Consider the following 27,639-nt stretch of genomic DNA (forward strand, 5'->3'; position numbering starts at 1 on the left):
GAAAAAACAGTCACGTTATATTGAAAATGATTTTTCTCTAATCTCCATGCATTCCTTTTATGGCTGACTATGAGGTATGGGCTTTGCTAATTTTTGAAGGCAGTACGGTGACCTATAGTTGTTAATGTTTGTGTTATTTGTGCTCTTGTGGAGAGTTTTCTCATTGGCAATTATACCACATCTTTTTTCTTTTTTAAATCTATTGTGATAGATAATTTTCTCATTTGTCATCATTTCATAATATCTATTGTTGTATTTACGATATTTAATATCGGAGTTGTTCCTCTGACAATTTAAGTATGTCCCTTTCTAATCAGTCATACCTCAGAGGCGTACATCTTGCCATTGATTGTGTGTTCAGAACCTTTTTTGTCATTTGCTCCCCAATGAAAATGAAACTGTTCCAATTTATACGTCCCCGTTAAAGGTCCTCCTTTTATTTCTAAAAAGATACAGACGCAAATTAAACAAATGCAATACCCATGCATGAACGCAGTCAAAATTTAATAGACATCGAAACGCTTTTTTGAATAATAGTCCATCAATATTATTATAGTGATCAAATTAATTAATTCTTGATGTGCAATTAAAGCTATGATTTTTAAATGGTTTATTTTGTTGATGTCTGTGTATGTTTTATTCTTCTTTCTTTTCTTGAGAGTAATAAACAACTCACCCTACTAAAATAGTTCCATATAAAATATGCATTAATTCTAACATTTACTAAAAGAAAAACTGTGTACTTTCTAAATTATCTTACCCGATGAATGTGTTGCCTGCACTTTTACAGATTTTCCCGTATTCATAACTTCCGGCTTTGGTTCTGGATTATAATTTATAACCAATGGAGAACTCGCTAGCTTTTGATCAAACGTAGCATTCTCTGGTACTATATCGATTGGCGATTGTCTTTTTCCATTGGCAATTGGAAACTCGTTACACCACGTACATGGACCTGTAGAAAATTTAAAAAAGGGATGAGCTTTTAAAAACGTTTATTATACGGCTACAAAGAAACAATGAAAGCATATTTATAAAGCAGTTCAAATGATTTTGACGCAACAGCTATTAAAAAGAGGGACTATATATCAGAGGGAGATTCAAACTCATAGATAATAAAATCAACGGTTAAAAATATACTGACAACGCCATGGCTAAAAAAAAAGACAAACAGACAATAATAGTACAGAAGACACAACATAGAAAATTAAAGAATAAGCACTATTAGGTGTGTATAATGATGTCAACTTTGTTTATGGAATTTAGCAGACTAAAAAAATGCACACGTTGGTAATAAAAATGGATATTTAAAAGTGATTGCCAAGATTTTTGTGTCATTAATGTGTCTCAATATTAATGACATGACGAAAATGAAAATAACAGTACATTTGTTTTTTACGCCAGTCATTTTTCATTGAGGTTAGACCTTTATACATACACTTACCTTTATGTATACCACACAGTAACCAAAATATTTAATAAAAGTTTACGATTTACAGATTCAATACAAGCTTTGATATAGAACTGGCTAACACTTTTTAATTAAAACTGAAAGACTCATTCAAGACGTTATTCTAAGTCAAGGCTATTTTTTCTCTCTCGTGAAGATATCCTAGCCCCAGCAACATGTTAAATTTTTGGAAAGCTGTTAGTCCATTTAAATATGTAAAGCATATATTATTTGTTTAGCCTGACCTTTTTCTTATTTTAGATTTCATTGAAGGACAGTAAAATTAAACAATGTAATTAGGTCGTACAAATACTAAACATGTACGAATTTATCTGGTACATGTACACAGTATATGCTACTTGGATGTAGTAAATCGGTCTCGTGGTCGAGATGAATCATTCATGCTATTTTCAAGTTATGCAGTGTTTGTTCATGTCCATTCTTTCTATTGTTAAACAAATTTATCAATGAAAATAACACTAGATAAATTTTAAATAATGCATCCAAAGCGCTTTTCTGAATTTTCTCTGTCCTTTATGTTCTACAATTTATTTGTATTGTAATCCAGACATGTAATGTTGTCATTTTAATGTTATATTTAACATTGCCATAAAAACGAGAGGTTTGGCATACCACAAAACCAAGTGCAACGCACTTTTTTTTTCTAAAAATATCCTGTAACAAGTCAGAAAATGGCCATTGTTATAGTATAGTTCGTGTCTGTGTGTGTTAACATTTTAATGTTGTGTTTCTGTTGTGTCGTAGTTCGCTTATATTTGATGTGTTTTCCTCAGTTTTAGTTTGTTTCCCGGATTTGATTTTTTTCTCAATCGATTTGTAATTTCGAACAGCGGTATACTATTATTGCCTTTAATTACCTTTATCAACACTAACAAACAAATACTAGTAATTGAAAGAGGAGGATGTATAACAGTCACATGCGAAGAGCTAAATGAACGAAACGGATCTGAATAATAAGTAAAATCAATCTAATTTCAACAATGCACGAGCGAGTTGAAACCGTAGTTTCGTCCTGAACTAGTAAATGTACACATGTTGTTATGGAGCCAGCCGAAGCTCGCCTCCGAGTACGACATTTTATCGCTGTGTTGAAGATCAATTGATGGCCTTTTGCGGTTTTCTGCTCTGTTGTCTTGTTGGCTGATTCCCAAAGTCCATTCTCATTTAAACCTTGCATGTTGTATATCATATAACATCAATAATCGAATACAGCAACGGAGGAACATACAGATGTTGGTCTTATTTATAAAACCATGAATGTGTATAACAAACGACTTTTAGGATCAAATATTTCGAAGGCACCTTAAAAAGTATACTTACCATTTGCCTTTTCGTATCCCCAAGGCATTTTTCAAATCTAAAAATATACAAGGATATTTGTTAAATAAAATACTATATTAATTCGACTCATTAGGAAAGGAACGTTTATGCTATGTTTGTTTGCATTCAATTCAGTGGTTCTCAAATTAAAAGAAGAAAGGAGTAAGTTCAGTAAGACCCCTTTTTGGCCCCAAAATATAGCAGTTTTACAAAATTGTGAAATAATATTGAAATGTCAGTTGTACTACAGTATTTGATGATAATACATAATATATATAAAGGTTGAGAATGAACACGGATGCGGCCCCTTTCAATTTTGACAAAAAACATCTGAAAAGTGACGTTTTTTTGATATATTTTAAATATTAAGCTTGAATCGGAGCGTTTTTAATGACTAAATCAGATTAAATCTATCACATTAACTAATCGAATCAATTAAAATAGACAAGACGTGGCTGCGTATTTATTTTCCACTCACAATTGATCATTACCCTTCATTAGCATTTGCTTTGCTGTCCAACAGAACTGAATGAAAATAACCATATACCTGGTTTACAAATCGACATTTATTTGTTATATGCGACGATACTCTGTACAACCTAAAGAGTAGCTAACCGTCAACCACATTAATTGACAGGGAATCTGAACTTAAGTGAATTGAAAAAAGTAGTGCACTCAAATACACTAGCCAGTTTTTGTAAAATCTCTTCTAAAGGTCGGTCGACATTGCAGTAAATTGTACGAATTGTGGTAAATTGAGACTACAAGTATAACCGGTATTTTCTGGCTAAGTATAGGCACTTTCAAATTATGACACGTCGATTGGACTTCCCTTTTAAAAAAAGTATTACAGTAGTACGTGATTTTCTCAATGTCAAGTATATTCTGAAGGGCAAATAAAAAAAATCATACTACAATCATATACGTATTTCGAGATTGATAATAGTATGAGCATTTATTGTGTATTATGCTTTGAAGTGGTAATGAAAGATAGTTAATAATTTGAAGCGAATCTTCTACAGCATACCAAGAAATTCGAGCCATTTTCAATCATATGGATACGAATCAGAAAACACCTTTCTGTCATTTAAAGCTTGTGAGGTTTTCACTTTTTCTTTAAGACTACTTTCTATCAAGTTCTATCTTTATTTGAACTTCCTATCTAATATCAATAGGTTCAGTAAAACTTAGTTAATTATATATGCTAAATATGCTAGCGTGACCTTAGAATACAGTATCATTCAACATGTTCAATAGAAACTGTTTTGGTCTGAACAGCATCTAAATGATCAAATATACAATTAAGTATAACCCTATTTACATACGTGACTGTTCTTGACATTTTTGAAAGCTATATGGATTTAGTTAAATATTAAAAATATTTATATTTTCTTATGTGGGAACGTCAAAACTCATTCGCTCTACAGCAAGGTATTTCTGTAATTAAATAATGAAAATAACGAGGCTCTCAGCATAAATTGGAACACCCGACATCAATTTATATTAAACATTGCATAGAAAATACAAAGAATCTTCGTATAAACTAATTTCTCATTTCAAACTCTAGAATGCTTATTGTTTGCTTAACTACCAGTGGCATTTCTGTCATGCATATTTATTCAGGACGAGGACACATAAGGCATACATTTTATAAATTGGTTGACCATCACGAAGAGCGGAAACGAATGCATGCTGGATATAGGGATTGAAATGTAGACTTGTAATAGTAAACGACCCCAATAATGGCACACAACTTACACGAGATATCGGATAAATGTCCCTATCCCGCCTAGACGTGGCTGCGTATTTATACATCCAAACTGAAGTTACATTGATCGACCAAAAGAAGGGGGTTCCAACCCCGGAACCCCCCCCCCTTTCTGGATCCGCCGATAGGACACATGGATTAGAGTGCTTAGACAATAATATAACTGTTCTCTATGTATATCAGTATGCGCATTAGGAAAGAGAAGGGAAATGATTTTTTTTTAATATGTAATCTTAGCTACATATTAATCAGTGTTGCCTGACTAACTGAATTTAGTTACATACAAATATATATCATTATGATGACAGTTGAAACAAGTAATAATCTTATTATAGTTAAATTTATAACAGGGACCATTTATCACTAGCTGAGCTAAAGTTTAATATATAGCTTTAAAGGAAGCACATGTTATGAAAAGATATTTACTACAAATCAAATTAACGAAAATAAATTTTAAAATTATTTGTGCCAGTGATTTTCTAATTTTGGATTTCTCGTATATTCAGTTAGGACTTAGTAGTAGGAATTGAAATAAATGTTATCAATACACAGCTTGAATGTTATCTTTTTGTTCAGGCACTTTGTAATAAGATAGAGCATATCCACACCTTTAGAACACATCATGCATCATTAATCTACGGGGGTATCAATCTGTGACACGACATTATTACAAGCAGAGCAACCACAGGGGCGGATCCAGCCATTTTAAAGGGGGGGGGGCAACCAAGTCCAACTATATGTCCCAATTCAAATGCATTTATAGGCCAAAATAAAGGGGGGTTGCAACCCCCCCCCCCCCCCCCCCCCCCCTGGATCCGCCAATGAACCAAAAGAGCAAAGGAACAGCTCTTTTATTGCTGGTCTTCAGCAAAAGCCATATGAAAATATGCACTTACTAGCGCAGAAAAACTGTTTTCGAAAGTTACTCCCCTTATTTAAATCGTATTTTTTTCTCTGCAAATAAGGAGCAAAAGCTACTGTATTCGTGATGTGTCTTTATCAATGCCTATTTAAAGACAGACCATATTATATACTATTACTGTTCATACTCGGCTTTTATTTTCGAAAAGCCTTTTAAAATGACTACCCGTACTCTAATCGGTATAAAAAGGGGTTATAATTGAAGACCCGATTTCTAATCGTTAAAAAAAGGGGGTGCTAACAGAGTCCGATTTAAAGTCGTAAACAGTTTTACATATAGACCACATGTGTTATTTGAAAAAAAATAACAAACAATAAACATGGAAAATAAATCTTATGTTAAAAAAAAAATCTTGTTTATCAACATTTTTAACATTTCTAAATTGTTTGACGGGACAAGATAATTATGATGAGTAACTAATTAATCCTCTTACATTAACAAAGAAGGTAAAGATGTCAAACTTTTATTTACAATCGTGTCTTCCTTAGAAGTCGTATACCATGTGTAATTTGTTTGTATACTTGCGTAGTTTTAGTTGTAAAATTCAATCATTTAAATAGGTCATTGGGACGTTTGATATATGACAGCTATACCACGCACGCAGATAATGAAAAATATTATGAAGCATTTTGAATAGCTAATTTATTTGTGTTCCTAAGCCTTTTATCAATATTGCTTTTTCTCAATATTACCAATAATTTATCGTACTTTTATAGATCAAGGGAAATGCTTGCACTTGAATAACGTATTCGATCCGCATACGACACGATATATTTACATAAACGGACTCAATGAAGGTTTTTAACGGAATTGATATTCAGCAGGGATAACCCAAAACACTTAAAAATTAAATTTATTTTCAGTTTAAGACAGATATATTGTGTTTTTATTGGTTTTATGGGTCTTATATTTGAATTAGAATAGAAAATAATTTGAACAAATATTGCAGAAAAATTGGCGGAAAAAAATACAATCATATACTGATTTCTAGATTGATAATAGTATGAGCATTTATTGTGTATTATTCTTTGGAGTGGTAATGAATGATAGTGAAGCGAATCTTCTACAGCATACCAAGAAATTCGAGCCATTTTTAGTCATATGAATCATTAAAAGCTTGTGGGGTTTTCCCTTTATATCTTTAAGACTGTTATCTATATTTTTCTATATTTAAACTTCCTATCTTATATCTATAGGTTCAGTAATACTTAGTTAATTATATATATGCTAGATATGCTAGCGTGACCTTAGAATACAGTATCATTCAATAAAAACTGTTTTGATCTGAACAGCATCTAAATGATCAAATATACGATTGAGGATCATTAAGTAACACCCTATTTACATACGTGACTATTCTTGACACCTTTAAAAGCTTTTTTTATGGATATATTAAATATAAAAAATACACAATAGAGAAATTTTAAGAGAACAAAATAATAGAGAATTTGGAAAAAATCAATATTAAAGATTGGAGAAAAATAAAACCTCAAAGAAATAGAGAAAAAAATATATTATAAAACTAGAGGCTCCAAAGAGCCTGTGTCGCTCACCTTGGTCTATGTGAATATTAAACAAAGGACGCATTTGAATTCATGACATAATTGTGTTTTGGTGATGGTGATGTGTTTGTACATCTTACTTTACTGAACATTCTTGCTGCTTACAATTATTTCTATCTATATTGAACTTGGCCTAAAAGTTTCAGTCGAAAATGTTAGTTAAAATTTACAAATTGTATGAAAATTGTTAAAAATGCACTATAAAGGACAATTACTCCTTATGGGGTCAATTGACCATTTTGGTCATGTTGACTTATTTGTAGATCTTACTTTGCTGAACATTATTGCTGTTTACAGTTTATCTCTATCTATAGTAGTATTCAAGAAAATAACCAAAAACAGCAAAATTTCCCTAAAATTACCAATTCAGGGGCAGCAACCCAACAACGGGTTGTCCGATTTATCTGAAAATTTCAGGGCAGATAGATCTTGACCTGAGAAACAATTTTACCTCCATGTCAGATTTGCTGTAAATGCTTTGGTTTTAGTTATAAGCCAAACACTGCATTTTACCCCTATGTTCTATTTTTAGCCATGGCGTCCATCTTGGTTAGTTGGCCGGGTCACGCCACACATTTTTAAAACTAGATACCCCAATGATGATTGTGGCCAAGTTTGGTTTAGTTTAGCCTGGTAGTTTCAGAGGAGAAGATTTGTGTAAAAGTTAACGACGACGACGACGAACGACGGACGCCAAGTGATGAGAAAAGCTCACTTGGCCCTTTGGGCCAGGTGAGCTAAAAAGGATACAGAAATGAAGGACCCCTATTCGCACTCTAATATAGTCAGACACTTTGATATTCACTTTCACGAACACATTACATAATCAAAACAAATGTCCTCTACAGTTGAGACATTTTGAACCGATGACCTATTGAATATGAATCATCATGGTTTTATAACTTATCGTATATTGCTTGCCCCTTTTGCATTTTCACCCCCTTTTTCTACAGTACTTTTTCAAACAAAAAACATCCGAACACATTCGTATAAAAATACTATCATTTTCATAACAGTTCGGTACATTTTAATTTTAATGTCGTTAAAACATGCCTTACACTAACATCTAAGTGAATATTAGAACTTTCTACATTAATTATGGGAATGTTACTTATATTGCTATGGTCTTTCTTTACATATTACAAGTGTCGTGGTATTAATTTTGAAGTTTTTGGAGGATGGACTGCGTATTAAAGAAAAGTTGAAACTAATTTAATCGTTAGGTATCTTTTGGTTGTTTTTGTCACCGTTTAGCGTTTTGAAGCCACATAGCGTTACTGTCGAATTGTCCGCTAATTTCTCATGCTTTCAATTGAGGAAACTCGTTTGCAGTTTATTGAAATAAAAGATACGTTAGGTCCAAAAACAAAGAACGACAAAAAGACAAACAGCAATCTATAAAACACTACACAAAACAATTAAGATTGAGGAAAACGCAGTCACCAAAACTGAACAATGGGTTATCCGAAGTACTCCGGAAAGGAAAGAAGATCCTACTCCACAAGTTGCTGATGTCGTATGTGCATTGCAAGCCAAGTACAATGTTTCAAGTCTCATTCGGTGTTCTATTACTGTTGTTTATTCATCCATAATAATACAAAGTGCAGGACCAAGGAGAAGAATTTAAATAGAACCCCATCACATACTTAATCTTGAGACCTTGCTACAATGTAGCTGTGAACAATGTCGCAGATAGTCGGTAATATTTTAAGGTAGCTAGAGTATGGTTTAATTGTTATATCAATAAGAAATATTTTACCTCTTGTGTAAAATTTTAAATCCAATATGTTATTATAGTTTATCCGAATGAGGTTTTGCTTGAATGTTGCTTCTGTGAAGTCGATAAATTGTTTACGTGACCGTTCGGTACATGGGGAATTTTGCTAAGTAAGCTCTTCTTTGTTCTATTTTTTTTGGTACTTAAGAATTTCTGCCTCATCTGCAAAGTGTCATTTTCAATTACTTATATACTTGTATTACATAATGAGCGTTTTCACTGAGAATAACACTAGCTATAAACAATTCCAGAGATATTCATAGCCTGCCTGTTATCAAGAGTTGCACTGAGATTTACTATAATAACCAGCATCCATTATCTATCTGGTGCAATTTACATAAACAGCATGTAAATATATACAAAGAGGATACTATAGTGTGTTTATAATACACTGAAACCTAACAAATAACCCAGCTGCGCACTTAATGTAAGGGAAATAATGGGATACTGTAACTGACTTATTTTTGCGTATATTCTTTTTCTCTCGCATTTAGCTCAAGCCTACCTAAATGCGTGGCGATTTGATTTCGCGTTCCTCAAAAATTAATTGATGTAGATAAGTACGTAGATTGATAAGGAATGCGCGACGATTTGTATACGCATTTTTCTAATCGTGAAAGTCGCGAGAATAAATTGCTCTCGAAACTATTCTTTAGCAGTTGACCGTCATAAAAGATAATATTTGCAAATGAAATAATTCAGCGTGGTCACTGTTATAACAGTACAAACAAGGTTGAACAGAATGTGTACTAAGGTATTAAACAGTTGGATTGGTTAAAAAAAGTGTCATGGTGCAATAGCAATACACTGCCCATTATAAACACTTAAAATGAAACCCTAATTAAAGGTCTCTTGATTAACACGTGTTCGCCTACAGAGCGGAAGGTCATGGGTTCAACATTCCCAATAGGGTCATATAAAAACTTAGAAATTGATTGCTTCTTCTCCGATGAACACGATGCATTTGAGAGTAAGGGCCATTACCGGTCGTTGGAGTGAAGGGTCTTTATTTATACCCTTCTACGAACAATTACGAATATCGTATCAGCATGTGGAATATATCGAATCAGCACGTCGGTGACGTAGAACGCAGGGTTGATAATCATGCCGCATCAATATGTTCTTGTCCCGATAAGAATGTAATATGCATCACTAGACGTTAAATAAAACGACAATTTTCTTCTCAATTACGAAGTGTTTTATTTTAAAAACACCATTTGCATAAGTTTTAAATAATCTATTACTAGTACATAGTAATGCAGAACAATAAGATATCAAGTCGACGACATGGGTATCTATCAAGTTGGCCACGAGCATCACTGAAGAGACATGTATTGTCGAAATGAGCATCTGGTGCAAGAAAATTGGTACCGTTAATTTTATTAGATGTACAAAATGCATATAATCTCCGATTTAAAAGAACAAAATTACCACGGACGGAGAAAATATCAATCTATGAGTTCAGTAATTTTCGTTTCTGCCCTTCCATTATGTGACTCAAGAAAAAAATCCAAAAAAAGGGTAACAATTGTATCGAAATAAAAATTCGAGTGCACCTTTTTATGTTAGGGCGTGTTTGTTGGGATTGTTGTATCTTTACCCTAAGCCCCGGGTTCTCCCTATTAGGAGTAGACAACTGATACCATTCTCCCTGCCAGGAGTAGACGATGGACACCAATGGGCCTCTGGTTGGATACAGCGGATGTCAGAGCCTGCGCACGCCTGCAGCGCCCTCTTCATCTTATGGTCAACTATCACGTTAGACGTAATCACGAAGACACAGTAAACAACGCCCAAGTTATAGGTAATTACATAATACTTAAGCCTAAGTACTTCTTATATGTATAAAGTCCAGGTCAGGTCCTTTCAAGGGAAATAGTCTTTCCCCAAGACGAACACCACATTATTGGTAGTTGCGGGTGGTTCGAACACACATGGTGTGACCTAGTTAGCCATTTTGGTCAGGGAATTTTGACCAGGTGCAATCAAGGGTGATTGGCAAATAATTTTGGCTATTATGAGACTTTGCAAGTTGGATTAGGCTTAAAAGAAAAGCTTTAGAAGCGATACCTTATTGAGAAAAGCGTTGTAAGATAAGTTTTTCACTGTCTGTGAAAGTTTTCAAACTTTGTTCAAGTCATTGATTTTTTCAGATTGAGTCTCGCGTGATTTCGTGTTACCAGGTAACAACGATATTTGAGATCAATACCGGAAGTGATTTCCGTGATTTGTTTACATATGCAATACACATCTTTGCTATTTGTAAACGGGATTTAAATCAATAAAGACTTGTTTATTATTTTGTGTAATTGTGTTGTCATTTATTTATAGTGAAAGTATCACTGAATATAGGGTAATATTCAGCACTATGAGTGGGTTTAAGATTAAAATAAACTCCAGTCCGGAGTCTGTTCTCCTACATGTACCTGGCATTGGTACGGCTACTGCTCGTAGAATTATAGTAATGAGAAATAATGGCATAACAATTACACCAGAAATATTGGCCCAAATACCATATATGAAAAATAAAATGTCCCTTGTGTCCGATATGATTGATTTTTCTCCTTGTGAATTCAATGACATGGACAATGTTGATGTCAGGTATCAAGGTCAGCCACATGAGTCACAAGACTATGAGACAGATACACATGTAAAATCACACGAGGGAGGGGCAGCAAATTTTGTGTCCACACCCTTCACCCCGGGTACTATTAGACGGGAAATTGCTCATTTGCAAGAATTTAACACCGATACACAGAGGTGGATAGACCAACACGGTTCCACACAGGCACCTGTCCAGGGGGGTGAAATTGATCAAAAACCTTATTTAAATCAACCGGTTTTTTCTGACTCGGAGATTGCCATGGATACAGTGTGGAATTCGCAGGTTGATCGCACGTCAATGAGATCCATGCCCTCATGCATTGAGGAAAATGAATATCCAACCGAAGAGATGGACCGTTGCAGAATTTTTGACGATAATCTGTCCTGTAGTGAGGAATCGTTACTTCCCAGCCGAACTTTACAACCAGAAGTAATTGACCCAGCATACGGACCACATTATGTAGAATATGAACCGTCAGATAAGCCAGATTTGCCAAGTATAGATCGGTCTATGAGTATTCAGCATGATAGCACCACTATGATAGAGGTTCATCTGAATCAACAACCAAGGTTAGTGGGTGAACATTGTACAGAGTATGAGTCGTCAACTGCTATGAAAGAGCAACATTTCGAGAATACCCACCTCAACGACAGGTTCCAACAGAGCCAGACTAGGGAACCAATCAATCAGCGCAGTAGGTTGTTAAAAAATTCTGTCAACTATATTCAACCGCCACAACCAACAGTTCAACTACCTGTTGAACGTATCAACCAACGTCAACAAGCTGTTCAACTACCTGTTGAACGTATCAACCAGCGTCAACAAGCTGTTCAACTACCTGTTGAACAGGTCATCAACCACAACCAACAAAGACAGCAAGCTGTTCAACTCCCTGTTGAACATAATGACAACTACCCGCGATCCAATACTAGAGCCATTCATCTACTTGGTGGTCACACAGTCACCAACACACAACCATTTCAACAATCAATTCAACAATCAACCCGGCATACCATTAGCAACGTACCACATCAATCACACGGCACATCCGTGCTTACCGGACAATTGCCTACTCAACAAGGTTTCAACAGGTCACCTCCGACTGTTGCCAACCAACCAATCAACCACAGGGCTACAGGTCAACAACCACCTCAATCCAACATCAACAGGTCAAACCCTTTACCTGCACTTAGGTCTACTCCACCCGTCAGGGAAAGGGAACCTTATCAACAACTTCCACCGACCGCCAACAGGGCCAATCAACCACCCTGTCCCAGGTCAACAGATCAACTACAGTCAACTAGACAACAAAACTATACCTTTCCAGTCGGTACACCAGGACAGCAAAACAGAGTGATTGATAATCAACAACATCAACCACCCATCAACCATCCTGTTAATATATCACATATCAACAGCGATGTTCCACCAACACAACAATTTAACAGAACAGGTCTATACCAACCTAACACCAACCAGTCAGGTTTTCAACAACCACTCAACAACACAATGGGTCAACAGGGGCAACCGCCTCAGGCCATACACAACCAACAGGAATTTTACAGGCAACAACCGGTGCAACATCAGACTCAACAGCCAGTTGGAAATATACCATACCAACAAGGGAGGCCCTATCAGCCTTCAACAACACCAAATCTTGTACAAGGAACGGCTCAATCAGGGTATTATGACACAGCTCCACACTTGCCAGTGTACCCACAACAACAGTTGTACAATAACAGTCCACACACTCAGTTTCAGGATCAACGCAGTATGTCTAGTATTACGAGCTGCTCAAATAGTGATTCAGATTCATCTAGTTCTACATCAGGGGTAGTGTATCGTCGGAGTCGTCATAAGAGTAGAAGCCACAAAACACACTCTAGACTCAGTATATCAAGCAGACATGTTTCACCAGTGGAGGAGGAGGCTAGTGAACACTCATCGCCACACCGAAAAAATTCAGGCAAGAAGCATGACAAAAAGAGGTCAGACAGACATGGTCAGTCGGAAACGGATGGTCACCATTCCTCAAGCAACCGTCATAGAGCGAAGCCAGCTCCAATGAAACAGGACAAGAAATTTTTCTTTTCGGCGCCCAAGAACCTTAAGTACACAGGGAAAGGCAACTGGAAGGCATTTTACACAAAGTTCACCGGGTACGCTGAGGCTGCCGGTTGGACGGACAAACAAAAACGAGAACAGCTTTGTTGGTGCTTGGAGGACAAAGCTAGTGATTTTTATACGGTGCTACTGGAATCCAACAAAGACATTGCTTTTAGTGCAGTAGTGACTAAAATGGTGAAACGCTTCGGTTTTCAAGAACAACAAGATACTTCACAAATACAGTTTCAGACTATAACCCAAAAGAAAGAGGAATCCCTGGAGGATTGGGCTGATCGTGTATTATCTCTGGCGACATAATCCTTCAAAGACCTCTCTGAAGAATACATGACAAAACAAGCAGTAATGAAATTTTGTCAAGGTTGCAACGACCCAGAGGCTGGACAACACGCATGTGGGTTTAAACCAGTATCGGTTGAAAATGCAATTGATATAATTAAGTGGTATCAGCATTCAAGAAAGGCTGTGCAAGCCCATATTGCTCAAGGAAAAACACATGAAGTCAAACAGGCGTCAGCTCCAACACCAACAGCACAAGTTAGTGACACACCATCAGTGCACGGGGTAGGCTCATCTAAACCAAACATAGACACACGAGTATCTCAAATGGAGCAACAGCTTCGTCAACAACGAGAAGAGCAACAACAGAGCATGCAACAGATGCAAAGCCTACTGTCCTCAATGGCTACACTTACAGAGGAAATGCGACATTCAAACAGATCTAGTGGTACTTCGCCCAGTCGGGACTATAGATCAGAAAATACCTCACGTGGACGTGGTCAAGGTAGAAGAGGTGGTTATAATAATCGTGCTGGTAACCGCAGGTCACAAACCCCAGACGGGGCATGTTTTTATTGTCATGAAATAGGACATTTCAAAAGAGATTGCCCAAAGTTAAATAACTCACCTGGCAGCAAACCGCCAACTCAGAATAAGCAAACTGAACGCAAATCAGTTACAATGAATGTGCCAGAGGACAAAGCTACAGAGGGACCATCTAATGGGTTTACTGTGGTAGGAACAATTGGGACTGCTCAACTGTTGAGAGTAAAGGTACAAATCCAGGACAAGCTAGTAACTGCATTGATTGATACGGGCTCAGAGGTTACCATAATGCAGGACAAAGTTTTTGATTCTCTGAAAGAAAAACCTTATGTCATTAAAGAGACACTTATGTATGGAGCAGGCCGAGAAATGCAGATGACCTGCAGAATTACTAATCCTACTCTGTTTAGTATACAGGACCTACTTTTCAATCACAACTTATATATCGCTCCAATTGACTGTGAGATGCTACTGGGCCATGACTTCTTAGCCAGTAATAATGTTATACTCAACATTGGTCAAGGATACATGTCCATCAACGACAAGACAGTTAAGCTAGTCTTAGGAGGAGAGACACCATCTGCTCAACCCTCAGTCAACAGAATTACAATACCAAGCTCGGTAGTAGTCCCACCTAACTCAGTAATGCGAATGAATTGTACAGTACCAGTACAGGATAATGATTTTGTGATAGAACCAAACTCGAAGACTACACTCTTGATTCCAAGGTCAGTTTGTGCTAAAGGACAAAGTCCGGTTGTTTGTTTTATGAATGTGACGGACAACCCTGTCCGACTCCAGGGTGGAACAGAAGTAGCTGAGGCACATGCTGTGACCATAATTGAATCTATGGATGACCCTCAAGATCTTAGTGTTGGTACTTGTTCAACCAGTAAACAGGGTACCAGTCAAAAGGGTACACCACCTAAACATGAGGATCTCCCAGATCATCTCCAAGAACTCTTCACTACATCCAGTCAGGATTTGACATCAGATCAGAAATCAAAACCGAGAACCTTGCTTTACACGTACAGTGATGTTTTTGCAAAGACAGAGTTTGACCTTGGTAATTTTAGTCATGTAGAACATGAAATTGATACTGGCAATGCCAGACCTATTCAGCTCCGTATGCGGAGAACACCAGCTTGTTTCGTTCAAGAGGAAGAGGCGCACCTCAAGAAAATGTTAGATGCTGGAGTTATACAACCTTCAACATCAGAATGGGCTTCAGCACCAGTGCTTATAAGGAAGAAAGATGGCGGGGTACGCTGGTGCATTGATTTCCGGAGGCTAAACTCAGTCACATCACGTGATTTATTTCCTCTGCCCCTGATAGACGAATGTCTGGATACTTTGGCTGGAAACATATGGTATTCCAAACTGGACGCTAATAGCGCATATTGGCAAATAAAGATCAAGCCAGAAGACCGTAAGAAAACTGCATTTGTCACCAAATATGGATTGTTTGAGTGCGTCAAGATGGCATTTGGACTTTGCAACGCACCAGGTACCTATGCCAGAGTAATGAACCTGGTACTCAGAGGTTTAACGTGGAAAACTGTTTTGGCTTTCCTTGATGATATATTGGTTCTAGGACCATCTTTTGATGAACATCTCACTAACCTACAGAATGTATTTGCCAGATTTAGAGAGTATGGACTTAGACTAAAGCCTAAGAAGTGTGCTTTATTCAGAACCAATGTGGAATTTTTAGGCAGGAGTGTCAGTAACCAGGGCCTCCAAATAGGTCAACAACATTTGCAACCAGTTAGTGGTTGGGTTGTGCCTACTAGCACGAAGGAAGTTGAACAATTCCTGGGATTTGTGAACTACCACCGTTCATTTATCAAGGACTATGCCAAAATATCTGCTCCACTATATGAAGTGACAGGAAAAAAAATTTGTTTTCATGGAACCATGAACGTCAACTTGCATTTCAGACGTTAAAAGACAACTTGTTATCTGCACCAGTCCTTACTTTGCCTAACAACAAGGATTATTTCATCCTGGATACAGACGCCTCCCAAAATGCAATAGGCGCAGAACTCATTCAGGTGCAAGATGGAGAGGAACGGACCATAGCATATGGTAGCTTTGTACTAACAGCCGAACAAAAACGTTATTGCACAACTAGGAAGGAGTTGTTGGCAGTATTTAGATTTACTAGACAGTTCAGACACTACCTTCTGGGAAGACAATTCACTGTGAGGACAGACCATAGTAGTTTGACATGGCTTGTCAATTTTAAAGAGCCCCAGGGGCAATTAGCTAGATGGTTGGAAGAGCTCAGCCAATATGACCTGGTCATAAAGCATAGGCCAGGTAAACAACACATTGATGCAGATGTCTTGTCTCGTCTCCCGGATAGGTTAAAAGAATGTCCACATTATACTGCAGACACCATACTGGCAAGTTTACCTTGCAAGGGCTGTAATTACTGCCAGCGAGCACATCAAAGTTGGGCACAGTTCTTATGTGATGTAGATGAAGCAGTACCACTGGCTAGAAAAAGAAAGCAAAAGCCAAGATTACTTAAAAGAGTAGCAACAGCAATGATGATGTTATTTGAAACTCCAGAACAGGTTTCAACCTTGGAACAACCTGCAGTACCAGTTGAATCTGCAGTTACTGACGACTGTTGTTACACTAGCAGCTTAAACTCAATTGAGCCACTAGCAAGCCAGTCATCTGAGGAATGTGATTTACCACCATTCAGTACAGGTATGGAATTGATTTTTACTCCATCAACGGCAAGAATTGTAATGGATGACGCTTCTGATTGTGTCGTGGCAGCAATCGCACAAGAAGAGGGCATAACCATCTCAGGTTTCAGTGAAGAGGATATAAAAACAGGCCAAGAGAGTGATCTAGACTTGATGTTTATCCTCCCGTATTTAAAAGATGGCTGTGAACCACTATCCAATGATTTGTTCCTGGCCCCACCAGCAGCCAAGAGTCACTGGATAAATAAAGAAAGATTTTTCTTAGACAATGGTATTTTAAAGAGTCAACCCAAAACAGAGGGAGCCAATACAAGACTTGTTGTACCCGCTTCTTTAAGACAAACAGTAATGGAGCTCTGTCATGAACTGCCTAGTGCAGGACATCAAGGTGTATCAAGGACCATGTGCAAGATAAAGGACAAATATCACTGGTATAACATGACCAAAGACATTATCTTGTTTGTACTTAGTTGTGATACTTGCAACAAGAACAAGAAAGCGAGCAGACATAGTAAATGTCCACTGACCAAGTACCATGCTGGGTACCCTATGGAAAGAGTCCACATAGATTTTATGGGCCCTTTGCCAAAGACGAAACAAAACAATGAACATATTTTAATGATGACAGACCAATTCACCAAGTGGACGGAATGTATACCACTACCGTCACAAACGGCGGAAGTAACTGCTCAGGCTGCTATTAATGAGTTTTTCACAAGATTTGGCTATCCATTCCAGCTATTCTCAGATCAGGGACGTAACTTTGAGAGCGCACTCTTTAAAGCAGTATGTGATTTGCTGCAAAATCATAAGGCGAGAACGACCCCATATCGTCCTCAGTCAAATGGACAGGTTGAGAGACAGAACCGCAGTCTCATGGATGCAGTCAGATGCTTTGTTGATTCACAACAAGAAAACTGGGATCAACATATTGCTCAACTAGGGGGAGCCATGAGATCTAGTGTCAACAGGAGTACAGGGTATACACCAAACAAGCTAATGCTGGGCAGGGAAACCAATCAGCCAGCAGACCTTATGTTCGGCAGTCAGAGCGAAAGGAAGTATGAGGGTGCTGATAGCTATATAATAGATCTTGAAAAAGCTATTAAAAGTGCGCATACCATTGCTCGGGATAAGCTCAAGACTTCCCAGGAGAGAATGAAGAGAGACTATGACCTAATGGTCTTAGAAAAATCGTACCAGCCGGGGGATCTTGTGTATGTTTTAGACACTGCCCAAATTAAGGGTAAATGTAAAAAATTAGGGTCACCATGGAAAGGGCCAGGCATTGTAATTAGTAAAGTTACCGGGTACGTGTACAAGGTGAAACTCCAACGGGTGGTTTTTAACACTAATCATGACCGACTCAAGCCATGTGGGGATAGGAAGATTCCTGCTTGGTTGGAGACGTGTAGGGACAAATTTAAACAAGGTATTGATGTCTTGGCAGGCAATAAGACCAAGCCTACTACCCCTCAGTACTGTGTGTGTCGGGGCCCAGACACGGGTGAGACAATGGTCCAATGTGATAATTGTAGGGAATGGTTCCATTTAACCTGCATAGGTATGTCAATCCAAGAGGCCAATGAGATAGATCCCTACATTTGCCCAAACTGCCAACTTGTCCGTCCTACTCCACCCTCAAAAGATAAAAAAGGGGGAGAAAATGAGTAGGTAACCATATTGTGTAAATAGTCAGTTTAATTATTGTGTATCAGATACGTAAATTGTCAGTTTAACTAATGTTTGTTTATTTTTTTTCATATTTTTCAGAATGTCAGACTCAGAATCATTCAGGTCTTGCTCCAGCGAGGGCAGTGAAGATGAGGAAAGGTCTTGGAGGCCAAGTAGTTGTAACTCCCAGCCGGGAGTGGGCATTCAGCCATTTGATACCACCATCTTGGATGAAGCCAACCACAGGAGAAGGGTCAGGAGGGAAGTACCTGGCCAGGAAGGACCTGTGGAGGATCCCACAGTATTGCTGGAGGTACCAGCAATACCCCAAGTAAGTGAGTTAAAGGAACAGGAGGAATCTGTACAGGAACCTGGAGAGTCACTTCCTACTCAAAAGGAGCCTGCAGCCGCTCAGGAGGAAGCAGTCAAGGAAGTCGACCTTATGGCTTTCAAGAAGGTCATTCCAGAGGCTTGGAAGGGGAAGGAGCACCTGGTATGGACAGGACCATACAGTGGGTTCAAGGAAAGAACCTGGAGACTGAGTGACAGGGATGTCGCGTGCCCTGTTCCAGACTGTCCGGTGATAACCAGGCACTTGAGAGAACATGCCCTAGCTGACCACTTGTCAGGGATGTTCGGCAGTAAGTTTTCCCAACAGATCTTGCAGGACAGAGAGTTCCAGCATTTCAGAGGCCAGATGGTCATTCTAATTGCCAGATGGTTGACGGGGAGAGAAGATGTTACAGCCTCTGAGTTTGTATCATGGCTCCAGCGACGTGCCGGCATCCCGGACGGAGTTAGGATTCAGGGAGTTGATATGCCTCCGCTCAGGGCTGTCTGTTCTGCTATGAAATGGCCACAGCGCAGAGTGTATACGATCCACCCATTTAATGGTCCAGTGGTTGTGCTGTATTGGAGGGTGATGTCCCTTATTAGACATCTCAGCCAGGCAAACAGAATAACCATTGCCATGGACGAGTACACCGGGAACAACGGTCCCACCTATGACCTAGTCTGCCAGATGAACTGGAAGTTCATGGCAGCTACAGCTGTGGCAGAGCCCGCCGTGGCTCAGTCCACAACCAGAGTGCCAGCGACAGAGACAAGCTGTAGCTCTAGCTCTGTGGATGTCCCACAGGTGACACAGCCTTTGCAGTCAGTGCCCCAGAGGGAGGAGGAAGAGAGGGTCACTCCACCAGCCAGTAGCCGTGGCAACCAAGCCAGAGGAATCATTGGTGGTTCTAGTGTACCACAACACTAGGAAGTTGGTTGGGGTCACATCTGTTGCTAGTGCTGTTGCTCAGGCTAGGGAGGTGTTCGACCTGGAAGACCAGGAGGTCGTGCTCACCTACCTGGGAGCGGAGCTGACCAGCTCAGTAAGGATGGAGTTGTTGCCAGCCATGGCAGAACTGACAGTAACCCGCAAATGAGCCGTATATGAGATACGTGGATGATATTCTGGACTCTTTTTGGTTTTGGCTTAGCCTCCGCTTCCTGTCTGGAAGCTGTACTCACCAGGATTTGAAAACCAGGCCAGTGTATAAATTGTAAAATAGTAGATTAGTGTTGGACATTTTTACATATCGCCATATTGAAGAACGGTATTGGTGTATACATTGTTTGTTTTTTTATGGTCATGGTTTTCACTTTTTGTTCCATGCTGGAACGGGTGCTTAATTTTTAAGGGGGATTTAGTAGAATAGCAGGTAGTTTAGATTTATTGGAAATTCAAGGGGGGCTTAATGAACTGACAGAAATAGAGATCTTTGTAAATTTTTGATTATTTGTAGTAGATTTAGTTTTTGTGTATTTTAGAGATATGTGATTCAGAATTAGGACAATTCTAAATTGTAGCTCCGAGTAACGGACATGAAATTTTTTTTTATTGTCTTAGGCAAATAGTTCAGTGATTTATTTTTTAAATGTCATGTTTTAAGGGAAAAGATAAAATTTCAATAGAGACCCAATAGCCAGGGAACAGGGGGGTGGATTTTAGAAATAACCCATTCGTTGGTTAGGTAATTAACTTAGTATTTTGAATTAAAGGCATAAGGGGCGTCTTCAGTTGTCAGGCCTTTGTCGGAACTTATAGTTCCTCCTTTTTAGGAAGGAGGGGGGTGTTGTATCTTTACCCTAAGCCCCGGGTTCTCCCTATTAGGAGTAGACAACTGATACCATTCTCCCTGCCAGGAGTAGACGATGGACACCAATGGGCCTCTGGTTGGATACAGCGGATGTCAGAGCCTGCGCACGCCTGCAGCGCCCTCTTCATCTTATGGTCAACTATCACGTTAGACGTAATCACGAAGACACAGTAAACAACGCCCAAGTTATAGGTAATTACATAATACTTAAGCCTAAGTACTTCTTATATGTATAAAGTCCAGGTCAGGTCCTTTCAAGGGAAATAGTCTTTCCCCAAGACGAACACCACATTAGGATATATTTCGCTTTAAAACCTACAAAGCAAGAGTATTTGGTATATCATCTCGCTTAAGATTCTTTTTTTTTACATATCAAAGCTAGAGGTTGACTTTATAACATAAAAAAAATCACCATACGAAAAGATGAAATGTATGGGTCAATTGAAATACCTATCTAATGAATCACAAAAACAGAGTAGGTGTGTTCGAATAGCTGTATTTTACTAAAAGTACTTGACGACCGTCTTTTAATTTGGATGGTGAAAATGCATATCTTTGAGAAGAAAAAATGTGTGTGATAACTAGGGTTTATAATCTTCAATCACTGAAAATTTTTAGTATGTCCTTCCACAAAATATCTAATTTGATTTTTTTTTAAATGTGTAAGAATCGAAAATTCCACTTGACAACCGATCAAATAATAGTTTTAAGTTGAATAAATGCAGACAAGATCATTAACTGATGCTCAATTTACTAGTAGTTACATTTGTCTTTTAAAATACAACTGACATATAAGGATCGTAATGGTGCTATGTGAATTAATTTATCGGTTATCAAGAGCAAAATTGGCAGCGCGTCATTCCTACTATGGCTTCCATTTCTACGACTGTGAAAATGAACTGGCGTAATGGGGAGATAATTGTGACGAAGTAGAATCCTTACTGTATACGTTCATTCATATTCCAACTTCCCGTATCAACCTTTTTCGACTAATACCATACTATGGCTTACCTTATATCAACATTTCTCTAATGAATATGGGATATATATTATATACTGAATATTTGATATTCTAAATACAATATCATTGAACATCCAGATTGTATAAAAGAAGATGTTATTACTACAAATCATAGCTATTATGTATAATTAATATATTAAATGTGGGTGTGATATGACGCCCATTGATTCTTTGTTAAATATATAAATGAAATATAACTTTTCTAAGCTGATGACTTATTTCCGGTTTGAATAAACTGATTTAAAAGTTAAATATTATAATAGTATTTTTATTAATAGAATGTCATTATGACTTATTAAAATCCTGTTTTAAAAAGAAGCAGGCTTATTAGTTTACAAACATACCTGAACAGCAGATGACATGCACTATGTGTACTAATGGATAATTTTCAACAATGTAACGGTTGATCTGGTTACATATACTGATTCGGCCATTCAAATAATATTTTTTTTCAAATTTAAAATACATTTAACGGCTCTTTATTCATAACAATGACTAAAGCTTCACCTCCAATTCAAAAGGGCATGTGTAGTCTGATTTAATTATAGACTAAACATGTTAAAGTTGTAGCAGAAGCAGACTATCCAAGGTTTCAAGTTACATTTGTAAATTTAATGATTATTTAACCTCAAAAGAAATGCTACGTACCATTAAGCCACATACCGTTTAGCTTATAAAGTTCAAATACATTTATTTATATCCTGTTGAAAAAATGCAGTGTTAAAAGTTAACGTCAGTTTTTTTTTTAAATTTTAAATAGGAAGTTGCGAGGGAAAAACGTATACAGCAGTGAGCACTGACCTTGAAAATGTTTACAGCTGAATTTTAAACGATCGCATATTGAACATATGTAAAACTACTTATAGGATCTTTTGACCAAAACCTAACCTTCAGACTTCACATGTCGTGTACTGTGAATACAGCTGTTGTGTTAATGGTTATAAAATTATATATTGAAACCTTGAATTTTCCGTCCGATAGTAAGATCCGTGATTGGGATGAGGCCGGGTCCATAAAAATCTCGTTAAAACTGTGCGGGATGATTACATACGCAGCCACAACTGGCGAGACGTTAAATCTGATACTCTGTGTCGAAACAGAGCCATTCCTTATACATTTAAAGAAACCCTGTAGTTTATACTAGCACATAATAGGGGTCCAAGGCTCCGTGTTGAAGACCGTACTTTGGCCTATAATGATTTACATTTATAAATTGTGACATTGATGAAGAGTTGTCTCATTGACACTCATACCACATCTTATATCCATCTACTTATATAATATCATTTTACCAGACGACATTGAGCTGTTGACCAGCTTTATGTTGCTTCTTGCCCAAATTTTCCCATCTGGAATTTGAATTCTATAGATTCAACTTTTTGAAATAGTCCTTCAAAGTTAAGATGAGGGAGTAAAAATTAACTACAAATGCAAACCACCATATTAGAACTTGAATAGTGTTATTTCAAGATGAACCGAATCTATAATAAGACCTGAACGGTGCTCTTCTATAATAAATTAAGAAGATGTGGTAAGATTGCTATCCACCGAACAAGGGTTTTGTAAGGTATTTTTAAATAATAAGCAAAACCCTTAAAGTTAGTAAAGTATAAAATTTGTAAAAAAAAATGGGTTCAACCGTAATGATTTCGGACCGGCACATATTTAAATGTTGCGGGTTTAAAGATGAAAGTGAGAGATCAATCCTGCTTGTTTACATACTAGTATCTGCAAGATAACACGGCAAATGCACAAGAAACAAAAAAAAACTTTTACCAAAATCGACAAATAGTGAGATTTATGGCAAACATTGTTTTTTTAGTAAATCGAACGCTTTAATAATCTGCTATGTGTAACATATTGCCTGCTTCTCAGGAAAAGAATTATTTACATGTTGCGTTAAGTACATTGTACTATAATACACCCTCGTGTGAACTCCTCAACAAGGTTAGAGTATGAATCAGGCGCTTAACTCTGTCCATGATTCAGGTCTACATTCTAGATACGTATGAACTCAGACAATACACAGGTGCCCTACATTTAGGACTGACCTTGCTACTACTTCAGACAACACAGACAGCTGTCCAACATTAACTATTCACCATTTGTAAAACATGCGTACGTTGCAATATCAGGCACGACTGTCAGATTTCTGTAACTACTTTTGATTAATTAAAAAACAAAAGTTTTATAAAAAAAAATTGAACAAAAGTTTAGATTGCGTTTTTAAAGCCATGCTTTGCTACAAAGTGTGCTTACGAAATAGGGCCAGTTTCCGTTTTTTTACTCGAAAGGTCAAAACACGAAAGTTGGGATTCGAATACAGTATAGTACTGTTGTATATATAGATGAACTATTTGGACATCTTTAAAGCACTTAACATTGTTGGAGACAGTTGATAAATGCAGCTTACAGGTTTTCAATTTTTTGATTGAAGTCAACGGGACTGGGGAAGTAATTACAGATTTAGTAGTAGTAGCAAGGTCAGTTGAAACAACAAAACACAGCCGCACCTTCGACAGAGATTTTTTTTTCATCTTTTTCTTTTGTGCGAACATTACTCAAAATTTGTCTTACGAAAATCTAACCGTTAAACACAAAATGTTCAGAAATACGCTATGTGAAATTATCTGCAAGGAATAAAAGTGAAGCTATCATAATGTTTATTTTAGTACAGATTGAACAGACCTTTGACACTGGAAATGGCGTAAAATTGATCACAGAATGAACCAGTTTTAGGACAGTCATAGAGGTTACAAAAATACAATGGAAATGTTTGATGACGTAGTCCGCAGGTCAAATATAGTGGTTAGATAATAATTGTTTGCACAAACGATTTATTTTAACCCAGTTTCAGTTCAATTTTAATTATTGGAAAAAAAAACCTCATAATGTTGTCCAGTAAATTAATGAAACTAGCATGTACATATTTTATTTACAGTATTTGATTTATTCAAAATATACTTTAAATGTATAGCTTATAACGAAGAACTTTTGTTTTACCAATTATCTATACATTTGCATTGAGAAATATAAATATTGAATATGTCTGTTAGAAAGTGCACATAATAAGCATACAAACATGCAATGAACTGACCATACAAGTATGTTTTTAGAGAGATTATATCAATTATAAGACAAAATGAAAGTAATTCCACATAAAGTTCGTGCGTCAGAAGCGCCTTCCTGGATTGCCCATTAACAGGAACACTTAAACCTTAGGAAAACGAACAGAAACGTCCGAAGTAAAATAATGGTTTTTTTTTAACTTTTTTTGCAATTATTCAAGTCATGCTCTTAATTTGAGAATGAAAAAATAGAAATTTCAGATGCGAAAACAAACGATTTTTGGGTTTAATGAGGTCTTTAATACTGCTGCCCAAGAAAAAAAAAGAAATCTGAAACAAAATACTTCTTATAGCTTTCTTGAAGACTCGTCATAAATGTTATTATTTGTGGGAGACCAGTAAGTAAATATACATTTTAGTACATCACGCCTTTGCTGTTAAAATATAAAATAGGCTATACAATAAATTACATATTCCAATGTCCCCCGTCGGTGCACATTATTATTGTCCAAGGGCAATAACTCTAATATTTATTTTCTTTTTAAATTTACTGTAAATATATTTTCATATAAGAAATGTAGGCGTGAGATTGCATACCATGCAATATTCCCTTTTATATTTCATTTCCAATGGGCTTGATTTGTAGTAAAATTAGCAGACCGACACGCATTAAGAAACAGGTCCAAGACAGTGCGGTCTTGAACGTTTGAAACACATTTCATGATTTCAAGACAAGAAATGTAGGCTTGCGATCACTTACAATGCGATTTGCGTATTTAAATTTCTAAATGACATGGAAGTATTTGATCAGCACTGAATTTCTAACTCGTCAGAGAAATTTTTGATATAAACCTTTGAACCTAAAATCTTTAAACTCTGTCAAAAAATGTAGATTTGAAAGTGCTTGCATTACAATTTTCCATACAACTTAATATAATTATATTCACAAGTGGCAAAACGACTTTAAAATAGTAAATCCTGAATCGGCAATGATTTTCGAAATTGTCCTGATGATTAATAATATAAACCTGAGATAAATTTCATAAAGAATAAGGGTAGAATAACTGTACGTGCGTCGGTGCTTACACAATAGAATCATAGATTACCAAGTGTTCCTATGTACTTAACCCACCTTAATTAAAGCGCGACGGAAGACATCATTAGAAAGAAGGAACTGTTTAAAATTGCTATTGAAATTCTTAAATCTTGTTTTATCAGTGTTCTCCACATCCTACACACAAGAATAATGTGTTTTTGAAAAGATAACAAGAGAGGAAAATAATGTTTTCTGCGAGGTTTTCTATTACACATGTCATGACAAGAAATATACAATGTTAAACTCTTGTAAAAAATGTTCTACATGTGTATATTCAAATTGTATACGTTGGATAATTATTGTCATGGCAGAAAATACACTCTATATACATATATACGAAAAGTATGATAGCGACAACATCGGTGTAATAAATTTAATGCAATATAATATTTCAATCATGATTAATCTTTTAATCTTAAAGATGCTTGGTATATAAAAATGCGCTACATTTATTTAATGAACAGTTACTAGTAGTGTGGAAAATGCATCTTTCTGTTAATTCGATAGTTTTATATTGAAAATTTCGTATTTTTGGCGCCAAATTTAGACACAAAACAAAATGTTAATTCAAGTTCAAGCTGGAGATAAAACAAAAAGTTATATGTGTGAACTGCATGAGATTCTATTTCATAGGTGAGAGGTTTAAACAAAGAAATGTGCTAATTTTTATTGTTTTGTAAGAATTGAAAACGTTGACCTTTAATCTAATTTAAAGCTCTCTCTTTTTCTCTTTATAGTATCCGTCAAAATGTTTTTTCCGGAAATGCGATATTCAATTATAATAGACAAACATTTTATCTGTTTTCCACCTGCTTATTTTCTACAAATTTCCTCGATTCATTCTTAAACTAACATCTTTTCTCTGACTTCCTTTCTATTAAAAAAAAATAAGAACACACTGCAAATATAACCATAAATTTATACTTACAATCAACACGTGAATACCAAACTCGGTTCCGAGATGTGTAACTAATTTTTAACCTTGAAGAGCTGTATTGATGATGTCTTGAAACTATTGTGTATGTTATTGATTCAGCCTCACGTAGCAGATCGATCAATACTCCACCGCTTCTGATTAATCACATCTTTGTATTAGTACGTTTAACTGTAGATGCAAATAATCTTATATATCACTGCACTTATGCACTTTTATTTAGTTCTGATTATTGATAAATGATGTATAATAAGCATGGGTATAATGAAAATATAACTGAGTAAAAAAATCAAAATATTATATATCACTGCACTTATGCACTTTTATTTAGTTATGATTATTGACAAATGATGTGTAATAAGCATGGGTATAATGAAAATATAACTGCGTAAAAAAAAAAAATATGATCATTATGTTCTAAGTTATACTATTACATACTCATCAGGATTTCATTATTGCACTTGCTAACGTGTTAAATTGCAAATAAATTGCATACATGCACAATGCGGAAGAAATTGTTGATCGTGCTTAAATTTAATAAAATAGTTCAGCAAATTATTGGTAACATATCCGGTATTAAATGAGTTATGAAGTAATATATTTTA

The 27,639-nt window shown here is 36.6% G+C and overlaps 1 protein-coding gene across 4 annotated transcripts in view; it reads right to left on the reverse strand.

Moving 5' to 3' along the window:
• The window catches only part of LOC134721134 (carbonic anhydrase-like), a 30,992-nt gene extending 3,775 nt beyond the window's left edge, over window positions 1–27,217 (reverse strand). Inside the window, exons 1-4 of one of the 4 annotated variants that reach the window (XM_063583906.1) lie at window positions 27,029–27,217; window positions 2,792–2,828; window positions 761–955; window positions 324–442 (exon numbers count right to left, since the gene is read on the reverse strand). In XM_063583906.1, coding sequence (XP_063439976.1) covers window positions 324–442; window positions 761–955; window positions 2,792–2,819 — 342 coding nt within the window. In that variant the 5' untranslated portion in view covers window positions 2,820–2,828; window positions 27,029–27,217. Of the gene's footprint in view, window positions 1–323; window positions 443–760; window positions 956–2,791; window positions 2,829–8,802; window positions 8,908–21,926; window positions 21,948–22,280; window positions 22,373–27,028 lie in introns of those variants that run through there. The other 3 variants (XM_063583907.1, XM_063583909.1, XM_063583905.1) reach the window with 3 other exon arrangements.
• Between the last annotated feature and the right edge of the window lie 422 nt (window positions 27,218–27,639).

Source organism: Mytilus trossulus, chromosome 6 (assembly GCF_036588685.1).
Source record: "Mytilus trossulus isolate FHL-02 chromosome 6, PNRI_Mtr1.1.1.hap1, whole genome shotgun sequence".
Lineage (NCBI taxonomy): Eukaryota > Metazoa > Mollusca > Bivalvia > Mytilida > Mytilidae > Mytilus > Mytilus trossulus.